This window comes from Taeniopygia guttata, chromosome Z (genome assembly GCF_048771995.1).
Source record: "Taeniopygia guttata chromosome Z, bTaeGut7.mat, whole genome shotgun sequence".
Lineage (NCBI taxonomy): Eukaryota > Metazoa > Chordata > Aves > Passeriformes > Estrildidae > Taeniopygia > Taeniopygia guttata.
Window position 1 is genome coordinate 79011381 of NC_133063.1, and position 14846 is coordinate 79026226.

At 38.6% G+C, this 14846-nt stretch overlaps 1 protein-coding gene across 1 annotated transcript in view; it reads right to left on the reverse strand.

Annotated features, from left to right (window-relative positions):
- Nucleotides 1-14846, reverse strand: part of FBN2 (fibrillin 2) — a 116322-nt gene that overhangs the window by 76195 nt on the left and 25281 nt on the right. The window contains exons 7-12 of the mRNA XM_030258070.4: nt 13827-13952; nt 10253-10378; nt 8187-8339; nt 7225-7455; nt 6260-6397; nt 484-603 (exon numbers count right to left, since the gene is read on the reverse strand). Of these exons, the coding sequence (XP_030113930.4) occupies nt 484-603; nt 6260-6397; nt 7225-7455; nt 8187-8339; nt 10253-10378; nt 13827-13952 (894 nt within the window). The remainder of the gene's footprint in view (nt 1-483; nt 604-6259; nt 6398-7224; nt 7456-8186; nt 8340-10252; nt 10379-13826; nt 13953-14846) is intronic.

Genomic DNA, 14846 nt, shown 5'->3' on the forward strand with positions numbered 1-14846 from the left:
AATGCATTTAGAGACAATTATTGCTTTGAAAAATACTGGCATATCACTTAAGCATTGCTTAGAAAAAAAGTTCAAAAGTAAGTTTTTAGACTCCTTGCACCAGAGAAAAAATATTATTTTTTTTACAGACATATACATCAAATGCTACATTTTGTGATGCTTTGCAATTTCTTAATGAACACTTTTAAAAACCTACTGACACTTTCATCTGCGTGCATACACAAGAAAGCACCTGTCATTCAATATATATATTTTTTTTAGAACTCCTGTCTGGGAAGTTCCCTGGATGGATATTCCAGAATAATGGACAAATATTAAAAGACAACAACAAAACAAATGAGGTGGCAGCCCAGATATAGAACGCCAACTGATTTAACACTGGGATTTACTGAAATTGCACTCCTATCTTTCAAATTCAAATGGAGTCTGATGCAAGGGGTCAGAACATCTGCAGTGCCAGCAGAAATGGAGCAGTTTTCTTACCAATGCAGGCTTGCTTGGTGGGAGTTCTCTGGAAACCTGCATGGCACTTGCAGTAATAGGAACCAGGTGTGTTGACACAGTCCCCATTGGAGCAGGGGTTTGATGCGCACTCATCAACATCTGCTGGCGGCAAAGAGAACCATTAGTGACTTCACAAAGTCTACAACCGGTTTATTTTTTTATTTTCCCCAAGTCTGGAAGCTTCTGAGTGAAAAAGATGGTAACTAGCAGCCAAATGCTGAATACTAAAGCCTGTTCTTGGTGCAAAATCACTGCTTTGCCAGGAACACGGGGCTGTTCTTGGTTCAGCTAGGCAGGCATTTGTAAGAAGTGAAGTGGCACTGAATCATTTGTAAGCACCCTGAGAGACAACAGAAAAAGAATCTTCTTGAGGATTTTGGGACCTGATGGTTGCTTTAATGGTCAGCTTAATAAAACTCAGTTTCATTTAACTCAACAGCTATTTATGCCTCTTCACAATAAAACCAGCACTAATCAAAATAGGCACTTTAAAATGAGAGCAAACCATGGCATCCAAAAGCTACCCCTATTTTATTACAGGTTTGCTGTAAAAAAGTGAGGAGGGGCTGCACATCAGCAGGAGGGATTCTAAATGGGACCACAGTCTGTGCACAACATCTCAATTATTTATGTCCCACTGCACCCTCAACCCCAGTCTTTGCACTGAGTAATGTCAGATTTAACCTAACCTTTTTCTATGATACACCTTACACTCCTTTCCAAAAGTTTTGGGTATTGGGTGCAACCAAACACATTTTAACCAATTGAAATGTCAGCTAACTGCTCAGAAATAACACTTATTTGACACGGGGCTCTGAAAACTTCAACAGTTCTTTTCAAGAACCCTTTCCCAAATTTGATATCCAGTAGTTACCAGTGAGTCAGATGTGATTTTGGTCACAACAGCTATTCCCAAATCTAAAATATCATCAATTTTTCTCCAGGACCCTTGCCCACCGTAATCCAGGGAGCAGAGTGGGTATATCCCACTGGTCTGGCAGGGCAGGACTGCTGGATCAGACCCCACTGCATCTTCTAAAAGATGACCTAAGCAGCTACTCTCTGTTAGAGCTCAATTTACAGGTGACAAATTGATCCCTGATGAAATATCCCATTTCTTTATCAGCAACTTTTGCTAATTTAACTTTTTTCTCCACCTAGGCCCTTCATTTTATTTACAATGTATGTGTAATACTCATCTCTTCATTTAGGCAGGCTTTGAATGCCACAAGCCAGTGGTGATTTGCAGGAGTTTCTGGCATCTGGCTAAAAGCTGCCATAAGAAACTGTGAAGCCACTGCTAATCAGTTCCTAACAATGATGATTTCCCCATGCATTTTGCAGTGTGTGCTTCCAGAAATACCAGGAAAACCCCAGGACAATTTTCATGATCATTTCCACTCACACCTTATCAAATCTGGTCCCAGACCTTAGCTCATTACATCTTGAGAATACTGGGATGCAACAAGAAATTGAAATCAAAAAAATATTTATGTGTACTTTATAGAAAGTGCTGTTCCACAAATAACTTCTAAAATCACTATAAAAGATGGCAAAAGGATAGCTTTGTTCTATTTTAATCATAAATAAGACCCCATATTTAACAGGAGTTACTGTGCTAATGAAAACAAAGTTTAAACCAAGAGCATCACTGTACAAAAATAGATCTGTGTTTACACAAGTCACTGATATAATTGCCTGGCTTATGACACTCTTTGTGCCCAGATACAAACTGTGTAAAGAGTTAAATGAATAAAAGGAAAAGCAAATGGAAGCATCAAATACCTCCCCACACAAGTAATTAGCTTGCTCACATTTGCATACCTGCAGATCCTACCACCACTGCAGTAAAACCACAAGAACTGAGACAAGATAAAGAAAAGAGGAATTCAGGGTGTTAAATACACAAGTAACTGAATTTGTACACGCCAGTCTCTGCCGTGCCTGGGTGTTGGGATGCTCTTTGTCACGAGTGGGCTGATTTTTCATGAGAGGTGATTTTTCTTCAGTGCTCAGCTGATATGGGAAGAGGTCCAGGACTGAACACTCCCCTCCAGAACAAAGTCCTCAGCGACCAACAGAACATCAACTCAGGATCACATCTTGACAGTAGTTTTTTGTCAAGTGCCCTAATTCCAATGAATTTACTGTGTTTTTTACATCTTGCCTTATTATAAGGGAGCACAGAGGGAACTTTACTTGATACAGCACTCATCTGTTTTGTTTAGTTTTCCTGCAGAGGATGACATTTAGGACCTTCTCTATTTCAGGCTTCAACTTGCTTCAAAAAAAAAAGCCCATGTTCATGCTAGAAAGGATCTGTCTGTAAGTTTATAAACTCTGCATCAGGAATGCAGAGGTTCTCTAAGAAAAAGCTGACTTAAGCCTCAGAAATCCTTCCAAAGCCATGTGCATCCTTCATGCACATGAATTCCACATGGAATATGCATCTTAATATGCATCTTATTTTTATAAGCCCTTGATAACTGAGGGAAATGGCAAATGTATGTCAATATAAAGGAGTTGGCTTTGAGTTTGCATTGAAAGCATGCATATTCCAGCAGTATAAACAGGAAACATTTAAGGCAGAGATATTTAACCCATTTATTCTGTCCCCCAGCCTACCCCCTTCAATGTCAAATATTTCTATGTCAGCACTTGCCTCACACACGTCTCCACTTTTCAGTTTTTCATCTCTAACAATTGTCAGAATTCTCTCAGGCACAGCAGGAAATTTCCAAAAGCCCCCTTAAAAGACTTACTGCAATGAGTCTGGAGACAAATTACAAAATTTTAAATAGGCCTATTTGTAACTAAAATTTAACACAGCAGACCTACAGGTTTGCTCCCACTTTTTAAAAAGTCTCTGCAGTTTTATCCAGAGTTTTAGGAAACAGAAATGAATAAGGAAAGGTAATAAAATTAAAGTTATTCTGGAGAAAAGGACTGACTAGTTAGAATCAAACCACTTAGGACACTCATGGTCCTTTGTCCATAACATACTTTCTGTTGTGAGAACAGCAGAATGCAAATTGTTGTTGTTGTTTTTTTGTCGTTTTTGTTGTTTTGTTTTTGTTTTTTTTTGTTTTTTTGGGTTTTTTTGGTTGTTTGCCAGGATTAATCTTGAAACCCGACTTTACTTTAACTCTATAGAAAAATATGTAACTATTTCTAGATCCTTCATTTATTGCTTTGGGTGCAGGCAGACAGAGAAGCACGGAGCCATTAACCCTATTTCCAATGCTCCAAGACTGTTCTGTCAGTAATAAAATAAATATTCAAATTATAATATATAAATCTACCATAATTTGTATATACATATATATATATACATATATATATATCCTGCCTACATTTCCAAGAAACTTTCTGTGTAATTTGCAGCAACTACTGTTCACAAATCTCAGATTCAGGGGAGAACGTAAGATACTTTGGCTACTTCTTTATAATACAATTAGAAAATAACAATGAAACAATGCTGTGTTATTTATAGAGTTCACAGAGTTATTTATAATTTAAGGAGTTCACTCTCTTATAAAACATCTGAATTCAAGCATCTACTGAAAAGGCAAACCACTGCAGAGCTGAAATTAGTAATGGTTGATTTATTTCATACAAGAAAAAAAAATGGTGAAATGGCACAAACTTTTTTGAAGCCACTTTGGGGGTCTTTTCCCATGCTTTCAGTGTGGGGCAGCACTGTAGCTGGCTGGCACTGCACCTTCAGCTTTTGTTAAACCAACTGAAATTTTTGTTTTCATCCCAGTGCATCCAAAATTGTCTCTGCTTTCAGTCTACTCTTTCATGCTGAGGTAAGTATTGCAAAGTCAATATTAAGTTCCTTAAGTGAAGATGAATTTTCACTGGGCACATACCTGTATGCTTGAGAATTAACCAGGTCAACATTTTCTTTTTCCCCCCCAATGCACCTATCAACCTAACCTCACAGTTTTCAGGCACGTGGACCCCAAACTGAAAATTAGACACAACTTCAGTAATTATCACAAGCCAGGAGTAGAAGGGGAAGTGCCAAACAAGTGTCCTGCAGGGTGGCCTCACAGAAGAGACAGGGACAGAATGACAGCCACATTATCAAGAACACGTTGTATTTTTCTGTCCTAGCACCCAGATGCAGAAAGCTGATGGGACTTTCAAACCATGGATTATTGCTACTCCAATGACACCTGAAAAACTAAAAAATTTAAGTTCATATAGCTCTACTTGCTACAACCTTCAGATGTTATTTTCAACTTAACCGCCAAATAACAAAAATATGAACACAAGATGTAAGCTAGATTTCAAAAAGATCAGGTAGTCCAAGACACCAGATAGTCCTTGAGTGCCAAGGTCCACCAGAGTTAAAAATATTATTGATTTCAGTGATGCAAAGTCTAGTGCTGTAACAAATGAGCCAGGGCTCACCATACTCTATAAGGAAGAGCCATGCAAGACAAAGATCACAAAACTCCCACTCCCCTCTCACAATGCAATTATGGCTCCTGAGACCCAAGGATGCAGCAAGAGATAAAGCCCTTTGAACTTCACAGAGATCAGAGGCACAGAAAACTCTCACCCAAATAAAAAATGCTAGAAAAGTTCAGGCTCACTACAGCACAAAGGACAGCTTGGAAGAAGAACTATACCAACATTCAAGTGCAAAAAAATGAAATGAAGAAGGCACTGAACTGCTTTCCTTGTATAGTGAAGATAAGAAATAACAAAAGCTGAATCTTTTTGGAAATGTAGTGTTTAAGTTAGATTAGATGTTCTGAAAACTTTCTGGATATTTGACTATGGGAGCAGTGCAACTGCTTGGGGAAGTGGTGGAATCCCCATTAACTGATTTTTCTTAAAATGGAAGTGTACAGTGTCCAGGAATGGTGCAGGTACAACCAACCTCTCTGATGCAAGAGCACAGCTGAGCTAAGAGGAGACTTGCAATCCACAGACAGATTGGAAATTTATTCTCCACCCACATTTACTGTGAGGCAAACCTATTGCTAACAAGCTCTTGTGTGATACTTTTCATTCACAGACCTCAATTTCTTGATAAAGACTCAGTAAACAAGGGTTCAAGGCAAAATATAACAAGAACTTTTTATTTAGGATCCCATACATTAATCAGTGTATCCTGCATAGGGGGTTCCTCTCCATACAACCACCCCACAAGAACCCCCAAATCTTGTATTTTCTCTGAAATAACTGATGAGTTTTGGACACTGCAAGAGTGAAGCCCACAGTAATTGAATAAAAGTACAGGATGCCAAATTTAGTTCTTGTCATATAAAGGTAGCATTCTGTACTTTCATCTGAAATGTAAATTTAATCAGAAGTTAATTAACACAATTTAAAAAGTATTTTAAATCTTTCAAATTGTCATTAATCCTTATGAGGAGGCAAAACATAAATTCTACCCTTCATTATCCTGATCATAACAATACTATATTCCAAAATTGAGCTTTGTCAGCCTAACAAAAGAGAAAATGAAGCAGAACTTACTTTACTGAATGTGACAAAAATAGCCTTTAACTACAGGAGTAGGAATACTCAATATTTGCAATTCAAGATTTTTCTTAGTAAGAAAACAGATAGCTCTCATAGAAAATTGAAATTATTCTTGCATAACTAATACCATGGTCTTTGCACTCTCTCTGAAGTGTAGCTTCATTAAAATTAATATGATTTATTTTTGTAAAATAGCTCAGATTTTAAGCTGAAGAATATTAGAATAATGGATTTTGAAGTGTGCACTCACCAATACAATCCCCATTTGCATCCTGTTTATATCCCATGTTGCATTCACATCTGTAACTAGAGGGGGTTGGTATACAACGTCCATTCAAGCAAAGGTTGGGATGGTGCTTGCAGTTGTCAATTGTCTGATTGAGTATTGCTAATATAAAAAAATCAGAATGAGAGGCAAATACTCATATTTTCAAATGGAAGTAAATATGAATGTTATATTTGGCTTCAGAAAGAAAGTTGTGAGGTGCACAAACACATAAAAAACCCTCTTTTAAAGCACTGTCTGTTGACCTGACAGACAGTAAACTAACAACAACAAACAGCTCTTGGAAATAAAAAAACACATTAGACAAACATTCTTAAACATGATTTACCATTTCTGTCTATAGCCTGATGAGCCTGTCAGTGAACTCATGGATAAATTACAATTTTGTGTGAAAGTCAAAGCAATTTTTGGTATACCTGTCTTAATAATACTTCTTACACTTTATGATCTCTATGGTTGTGACTCCAGGGATGTGTTTACACATGTCATGAGCCATGTTTACATCCATGAGATTCCTGCAAGAAAATTATTCACCTTGGGCTTTCAGCCAAGGCAGTATTTCTGCAGAGTAAGTAGGTTTTACAGTTGGAGGAGAAAATACAGAAGACTGTTTTAAACCCCAGTGGTTTTGGGAAAACACCTAAAAATCTGGAGTTTTATAAGTGCTGACAAGGATACCTCAACCGGGACAATGTTGTAACTGAAATAAAGCAAAAATCTCTACCTTTGAACTCTTGTTGAAAAAAGGGCTCCTGAACTTCCTGATGTATCAGCTGAGATGCTTAAAATGTGCTTGTATGGCAAAGTAATTTTTAAGCGTTAAGAACACCGTACCCTATCCAGACTGAGCAGTAAAAAGAAAGGAAAAACAAGAGGAATAGCATAAAAAAAAAAAAAGGAGCTAAATAAGTTGGAACACAAGCACTTACTCAGCCCCGTAATGATCGGGCCACTTCCAGTGGAGCTGTGACCACCTGCTCCCACCCCGGCTCCCACAGCTGGGGAGAATCCGTTGCTTCCTGGGATTGGGATGAACCCAGCGCCTCTTGGTCCGAATCCATTTCCATTGCCCCTGGGATGGAACCCATTCCCTCCTGCTCCGCCACGCCGGGAGCCGCCTCGGGCAGGGGCACCGTCCACACACAGCCTGCGGTGGTCATCTGCCAGACACGGGGGACAGAGCAGCACAGATCAGGTCAGCCTCTCACAGCCAGCCCAAAATGTGCTGCCAAAAACCAGGGTGGCATCTCCTCGCCTCCCTGATGGCGCGTCTTCCCCCTGCCACTCTGAGCCTCCTTGGGATGTGGCAGGTGTTGCTTGAGGAAACAGTAAAAAGGAGCGCTGTAATTTAAGGATATTTTCTCAATTATTTGTTGAAACTGTCTTCTTGATGTGCTGGCAGCAGCACTGTAACTCACGGGTTTCTCAGAGGTGTTGATAAAGAAAATGCCTTTCATTAGGGATGCGCTCTTTTCCTCTCTGAGCAGAACTGAAAGAATAACTTAAAAACTGATGCATTCTAGTTCAAAGCAACCCAAAATGCAATGGTACAAGAGGGCAGCTGTTCCTTTAAATCAAAATTAACTATGGACCCTAAGAGTCATTTCCTCCTTACGCCTGACCACAAAATCTTCCCCATTTCCCAAAAACTATTTCCAAAGCCAACAAAAGGACATTAAAGAACCAAGAGCCAAACAACCATGGACCAAAAAGAAAAATGGTTAACAGATGGCAGTATCAGTATTAAAACCACGGAAATTAATAATAATGCAATCCGTGACCTTATTTTTTTTTCTCTTTAGCCTACATTTTAAAGCAGTTTAAAACACCCCAAAGCAGAATGAACAGGAAGAAGGAGAAAATAAGCCAGCCAAACCTACGGGGCACTCACCAGATCCTCTGACTGGACACACCTCTGGGACAGAGCCACTGGCCCAGCAGTAGCCAGACTCACAGCAGCACTGCCTTCTGGTGAACCTCCCGGGCAGCTCCTGCACACAGCGGCCACTCGCAGAGCTGGAGAAGCAGCTGCCTGCTCTCTGGTCTGGCAGCCAAGTTAAAGACAAAAAAAACCAAAAACAGTGACATTTTGATGATGCCGTTTTGGTTTTACCCTTCTCTCTTTTGTGCATTCTCTGTGTCCTTCACACATACGCTTGTAGCTTTGTAGCCTCATCTTGTAGCTTAGTTTCAACATTTCCCTTGGCAGAAAGACAAAAAAAAAATTCTAGAATCCCTGTGCCATCTTGGTTCTCCTTAGAAACCAAGGCTGAAACCAGCTTTCCAAGGTAAATTTTTCTAAACAGGGTCTAGATCTCATCCTGAGGGGGGAGAATCCAGAAAGTGCTAGAACTGAGGGGAATTACTTCACCAGGCAGGTTCCTGACTGGGGGGCTCTTGTCAAATAAGATAATTTGCAGAATCTATAAAAACTGTACATATGTTACACAGCAGGCACATTTTGGCCTTTTCTACCTGATGAATTTCTGTACTTGAGGATCCTCACATGAAGTTACCCTTTCAATCACCATAACTGCATCTGACTCATATTTTTAAGGCCAGAGAAAAAAGCATCAGCATGAGCTCTCAAAGCTACCTTCCTCTGATCCTCTGAGGTAAGGATGAAAATGATTTACAAGTTGTATTTAAAAAAAAAAAACAAAACCAAAACCATCCAGACAAAGGAAAATCCCCCACAACATCCAAACTGCACCCAATAATTATCAAACCCACATATTCCACACTGGATTTGCTGTAGTATCACACAGGTGCAGTGGCATTAGCCTTGCATTAATCCACCATGCAATCCTAAAATTAGCTCATTCCAGTTAGTTAGGAAATATGGATGGTAAGAAAAACACAAAGTGACACAAATAAAAACCAGATATATTTGTATATATAAAACCCCTGCTATGGCAAAACCTGAGATATTTCATGGAGCAACAGCAACATCAATAAATTAACTTAATAATTTTTTTCTTTAGCTTAGATGTAGTTAACTAAAACAAAAATGCTATTCAGCTTGCTCTGCTCCGTTGACTGAAAGTGCAACAGAATATTTTGCAATGCCCTATGAAAACTACTCTCCTTCAAGGGCAGATGATCTTTTATTGTCAGATTAGAGCATGTGATTTTCCTGCATGTTTTGTGAGCTGACTTTAAAAATCAAATTGTAAAACATGCCAAGATCCACAGAAATTTTCATCATATTGGAAATCATAGGTTTTCAGTATTCCTGAGGCTAGCCACAATGTACTTGAAGTTGGCACTCCTTAGATGAACCTGAATAACAGAAGGTGGCTATACTGTTTAAAAAATTACTGATTTTAAATCTTACATAATTTATCTGCAAGTCAGAAAGCCCTTGATAATTCCTACCCTTTCCTGAATAGGAGAACGAAGAGCTCTGAGATGTCTGAAATAACAAGAACCACACAAGACCTAGAAAATGTATTGCTGTCAGTAATTGTTAAGGTATTTTACACATGGTGTGCAGTATTTATAGATAATTGGTCAGAATGGTTTAAATCACATACTTGACACATGCACCTATATATAAGAAATCAATACATGGAAATAAGCAAAAGGGGTTTTTATAATGTAGGGGTAGCTATTAAATAAACTGTCCTGTAAAAGGTGAAATCTAATGAAATCCAACACTTGGTTTGCTTCATTATCTGTTTATGACAAATTAGTGGCACATCAACATATGCTAATTAATGCCTTTTGAGTTTATTTTTGTGCCTTACGTTGACCACTAAAGGTTAAACCGACCTGTGTGAGATGAGATTTGAAGCACCAAGTAGGGATAAACATTTGCTCCTTTAAAACCAAAGTGAGCTTAACTTTTGGTCTCATCAGATGCAGATTCAAGAAACACATAAAATTAACAATTCCTGTGTTTGCCAGATTGAGACTCTGGGGCAGGGGGAAGTGCCTGATGGCTGGAGCACCTACCAGGGGTGCAGGATCCATCCACAGACGTGACAAAACCCCGAGGGCAGATGCAGAAATAACTCCCCACAGTGTTGGAGCAAGCACCATCCTCACAAATCCCTGGGATGACACTGCATTCATCAATATCTACCAAAAAAGGCAAGGAAATGGGATAATCAGCAGAGCACTCATACTGCACTAAAAAGAGTGGAAGAGCTTTTCTGAAATGTTGTTATTCAACTCTGAACAAAATATTGCTGGTGTTTGCTTACTGAGAATAGTTTTGTTTGCCACCTGTTGGAGGTTTTCCTTATACACTTATTCCTTTAACACGTCAAGTCACAGAGTAAAGGAAAGCAAGCTGAGATTTCCTCCTCCTGAATGGCTCAGTGCCAGCTCTGGAATGCCAAAATACACATCCTGCTTTCAAGCTGAAGGGAGTAGGATGGCACAGCAGCCAGCCAGGACATCTCTGGGCTTCCTGTGACCACACAAATACTGCTCACGAGATCTTGACTGCCTTCTGGCCCTCCCCAACATTCCAAGTGTAGCCACTCAACCTTTTGATGCATTCATGTATTTCTGCTGACTGAAAGTGCAGGTCCCACTAGAACACGGAGGCAATTTTGTGTGTAAATATGTATAAAGTGAGATGTCACCACGCTGACATAGATGAGGTGCTGTGTGTAACCAGGGGCTGCCAAATTCCAAAACAGTGGTCCAGCAGTGCAAAGCCCATTTGTAGCTGGCAAGTTAAAGGCAGGTGAAGGAAGTTTTTCACCACCTCTGCAAAGTTGCAGGATGCAGACCATCCTTCCCAACTGGCTACATGCAAGAGGGTTTAGCACTCTCCAGGGCTCTTGTCCAAGAATGACAGGAAGCTGGGAAGGCAAAAAAGCACCCTCCTGAAATCTAGGCAGTGAACAGAGTGGCAGAAGACTCCAGAGTCTTCTGCAAGTGGACAGAAAAACCAATTAACATGGAGAACTCTGGTGGAAGAATCATTTATTTAACTTACTAGAGCAATAATGAGTAATTGGTTTTTTGTTTCACTGTTTTTTTAGCCAAATCTCTGCCTCCCCTTCCCCCTCCCTGGTTTTTGCACATGCAATTATTTCAAAATATCGCTATTACCTCTGACTGGAAATTCTGAGACTTCATCTCAGGAAGGGTTATTTTTAGTGAGGCTGCCTGAAAATTTTACTCATTTTCTTCCCTTCCCCCTTTGCAAAACACATAAATTAGTGGTCTCACGGAAAATGCTCCAAATATAAGTAACAGGGAATGCTATATTAAGGGAGAGGAGGCATGAATGGATCCAGTGCTGCACACAGGATGGGACATCCAGTCTCAACTTGAGAAAGAATTTAAATGCATGATAAAAATGTTGCATATTTATTACCCAGTGAGTTTCTGCCTAAAAGACCCAGCCTAGATACCAGCAGTTCAGAATTCATGGTTTTTACTGCTAGGCAAAGCAGGGTTTTATAAATTACTAAGTTACAAGTACCACAAATGGGGCTCTCCACTGCCAAACTCTGGGAAAAGGCTCTTTGAAAATAGGTTTAGTCTAGAAAGCAATATTAGAAAGTAGTAATACCTGGTAGGACCAAGTCTAATGAAATTATACACTGAAGCTGGAAAATCTGAAATAGAACTATTCCTTTTAAGCAATTCTTTCCATTTTGGTGCCACTTGTTGTTTTGTTTTTGTTTTTTAAGGCCTTAATCTGTTTCATATAGTCTTACATGAAACAGATTACATTACAGTCTTAACCTTTTGATACCAACAGTACATACTTAACATATCAGTTCATACTTAACACACAAAAACATATCTTTTTGGAAAAGCAACAGAGGCATCCTACCTCTTTAGAGCACCTTAATTGTAAAGGGTGTCACAACTAACTACATCTATTTAATGAGTATGATGTTATCTGCTATTTGAGAACAGGAGGTAGAACACGAACCCTGGAACACAACAATTAATACTCCATCCCTTCTGTAAAGCAGCAATCATAACTGGAAGTTTCTCTACCATTCATTCACTTCTGAATAACCCAAAGATCTAAGTCCCATTAACTCTGAGGGATAACAACATCCTAAAAATGAACAGTATTTCATTCATGAAAAGTCAGTGAAAATTCAGTATATCGTAGACAAAAACTTTTAAGAAAAAAAAAAAAAAAGTAAAGGGTTTGGTGTTTTCTTTCATTTAGCTAAGACATCACATTGGTGGACTGGATATCTGGAATTTGGTACAATCCCTGTAATGGTCTTTCCTAAACTTTTTCAACTATTAGGGGTACAAAAAGCACAAGATGGACATTCCTACTTATTCTAACAAGAGCTGCTTGTTTCCAGGAAGAGCAAGAGGAGAAAACAAACCTAACCCACAAAATACCTCTGGATATTCAGGGGCAGAGAGTATACAGGGGATCTCAAATCTCTCCTTCTTAAGTAGGAGAATTGCTGTTATAGTAAAGAATGTCTGACTAATTATGGCAAAATTCCAGCCTCTGAACATGGGAGCCTTGACTATTACTGACTCCAACTTGGATTTTGTACTTTGTAGCCAGTAAGTGACATTTGATCTGCTTTTCCACACCTAAAAGATGGAAAGGAGTGAATTTTTATAAATTTTTACTTAGGTATTACTTGCAACAGCACCAGAAGCAACATTTTCACTAAAAACACATGATTTTTAAACAAACTACTTAATTTTTCTGTGAATGTAGTACTGTAGGCAAATCTCAACAAAACTCTGATGGGATGTCCAAAATTGGCTATAAGCAACACATTTGTTTGTATCTGAATACTGATTATAATGTAATTTGGTACCATAATTAAATTGCCAGCAAATAACATGTCAAAACCTTTAATGACAAAATCCTCTTATCAGCACAACTTGAATGTAAAAGTGTGCAGTGGTTGAGTTCTGATTTCTTCCAAAGGCATGAAAAAGCCACTGAAATCAGTGAAATCTTCAGCAAACTCACAAAAAACTCATCAATTTTCTTTCTCATTATTTTAAATTATAAGGAATTGCTGCTCTTAACTGTATCAACATATTTACTGAGTAAATATGGTCTATGTTTATTAAATACACTTATTAAAGATGGTCTGCTTTATTTTCCATCTAAAAGAGAAGGGGATTTCCTTGGTATTTTTCACTTACCCCTACTCATCAAAACTGCTGTATTTCCTTTCACTCTGCAGTCATTAGGCCAGAAATATCTACCTAAACTAGAATATATCTTTTAGAAAGCAAAGAAAATCCTAGTAACTCAGCAGCAGTTATATGGTACTCACACACAGAGCTTTTATCAAGAGTTCTGCATTTTCAAAGAAAATAAACACTGTGTTTACCCACAAAAGCCAGTCATAAAAAAAAAAATATGTCATGCAAAATAGGAACAGCCAAGTAGAAAAGATGGGATGCTGCAAAGTAGAAACAAAAAGCACAGTTCAGTGATGCTATGCCTGTCCAGATGCGACTCTACAATTATCCAACTACTTAATAATGCTCATTACCAAAGTGATCTAATGCTCTGCATAACTCCATCTTTGGTATGTTCTCCTACAGCATCACTTACCATCACATTTTTGAGTTGCTTCATTCTGTTTGTGGCCCACAGGACACTTGCACTCGTATGAACCTACTGAATTAATGCAGTTTCCTCCTTGGCAGACCCCAGGGATAGCCTGGCACTCATCAATATCTGCAAACACAAAAAAAGGCACAGATCTGATTGCCTCACACAAGATATATAAGTTACTTTCACTAACTTCTGTTGCATTTCAGTAAGTTCTACTTCAAGTTTTTTTTTTTCGTTTGTTTTTGAATTGTTGTTGTTGTTTTTGTGGTTTTTTTTTTTTTTTCTTCCCAGCTCTAATTTGGTTACACATAAACCACCCCATGTTTCTGTATGTTTTTATACAAAACTATCCAACAGGATATTTTTCCTGGTTGGCTTCCTTAGTATCTGTACCATGAAGTTACCATCCAGGGGTTTCAGGAATATTCTGGACCTGTTTGTTCCAACTGTGTGGTGTCTCCAGGTAATACGTGGCAAAAATAGGGAACTCTTTCAGGTGGATGATCAAAGACCTTATAAGGCACTGAAATTCCACCTGAAGTTGTGGATTACAGTCCTTCTTCAGTTTTTATTCCTCGTGGTGCTCATGCTATAGAAAAAATCTATGATATTTGCCTTGTCCAGTCACCTGCTTTTACATTTATGCAAGTAAAATTTCTCATAGTTTAGGAAGAAGGCAAGCACTTTTTGGAGATTTGGGGATTTTTTTTTGGTAACCACTGGACTTGGGTTTAAGTAAATTTGCTGAGAAGTTTGCATTTAGCTCCTGAGTCCATGTTGATTTAGCCAGCATACTACCATGTCCAAAATGCAACAGTTAGACTGCAAATGGATTAAGGACTTTATCAAAGACATAGAATTTCTTTTTTTTTTTTTTCCTTTTCTCTATTTATTTTTCCCCTAAATAACCAGTTCTTGCTGCCTGTTTGCTTGGAAATCAAACATTTCATTTTTGAAGTACTTTAAGGAGTGGGGAGCTGGACTGGGTACTCTCCAGAGATTCCTTCCAACCCTAAT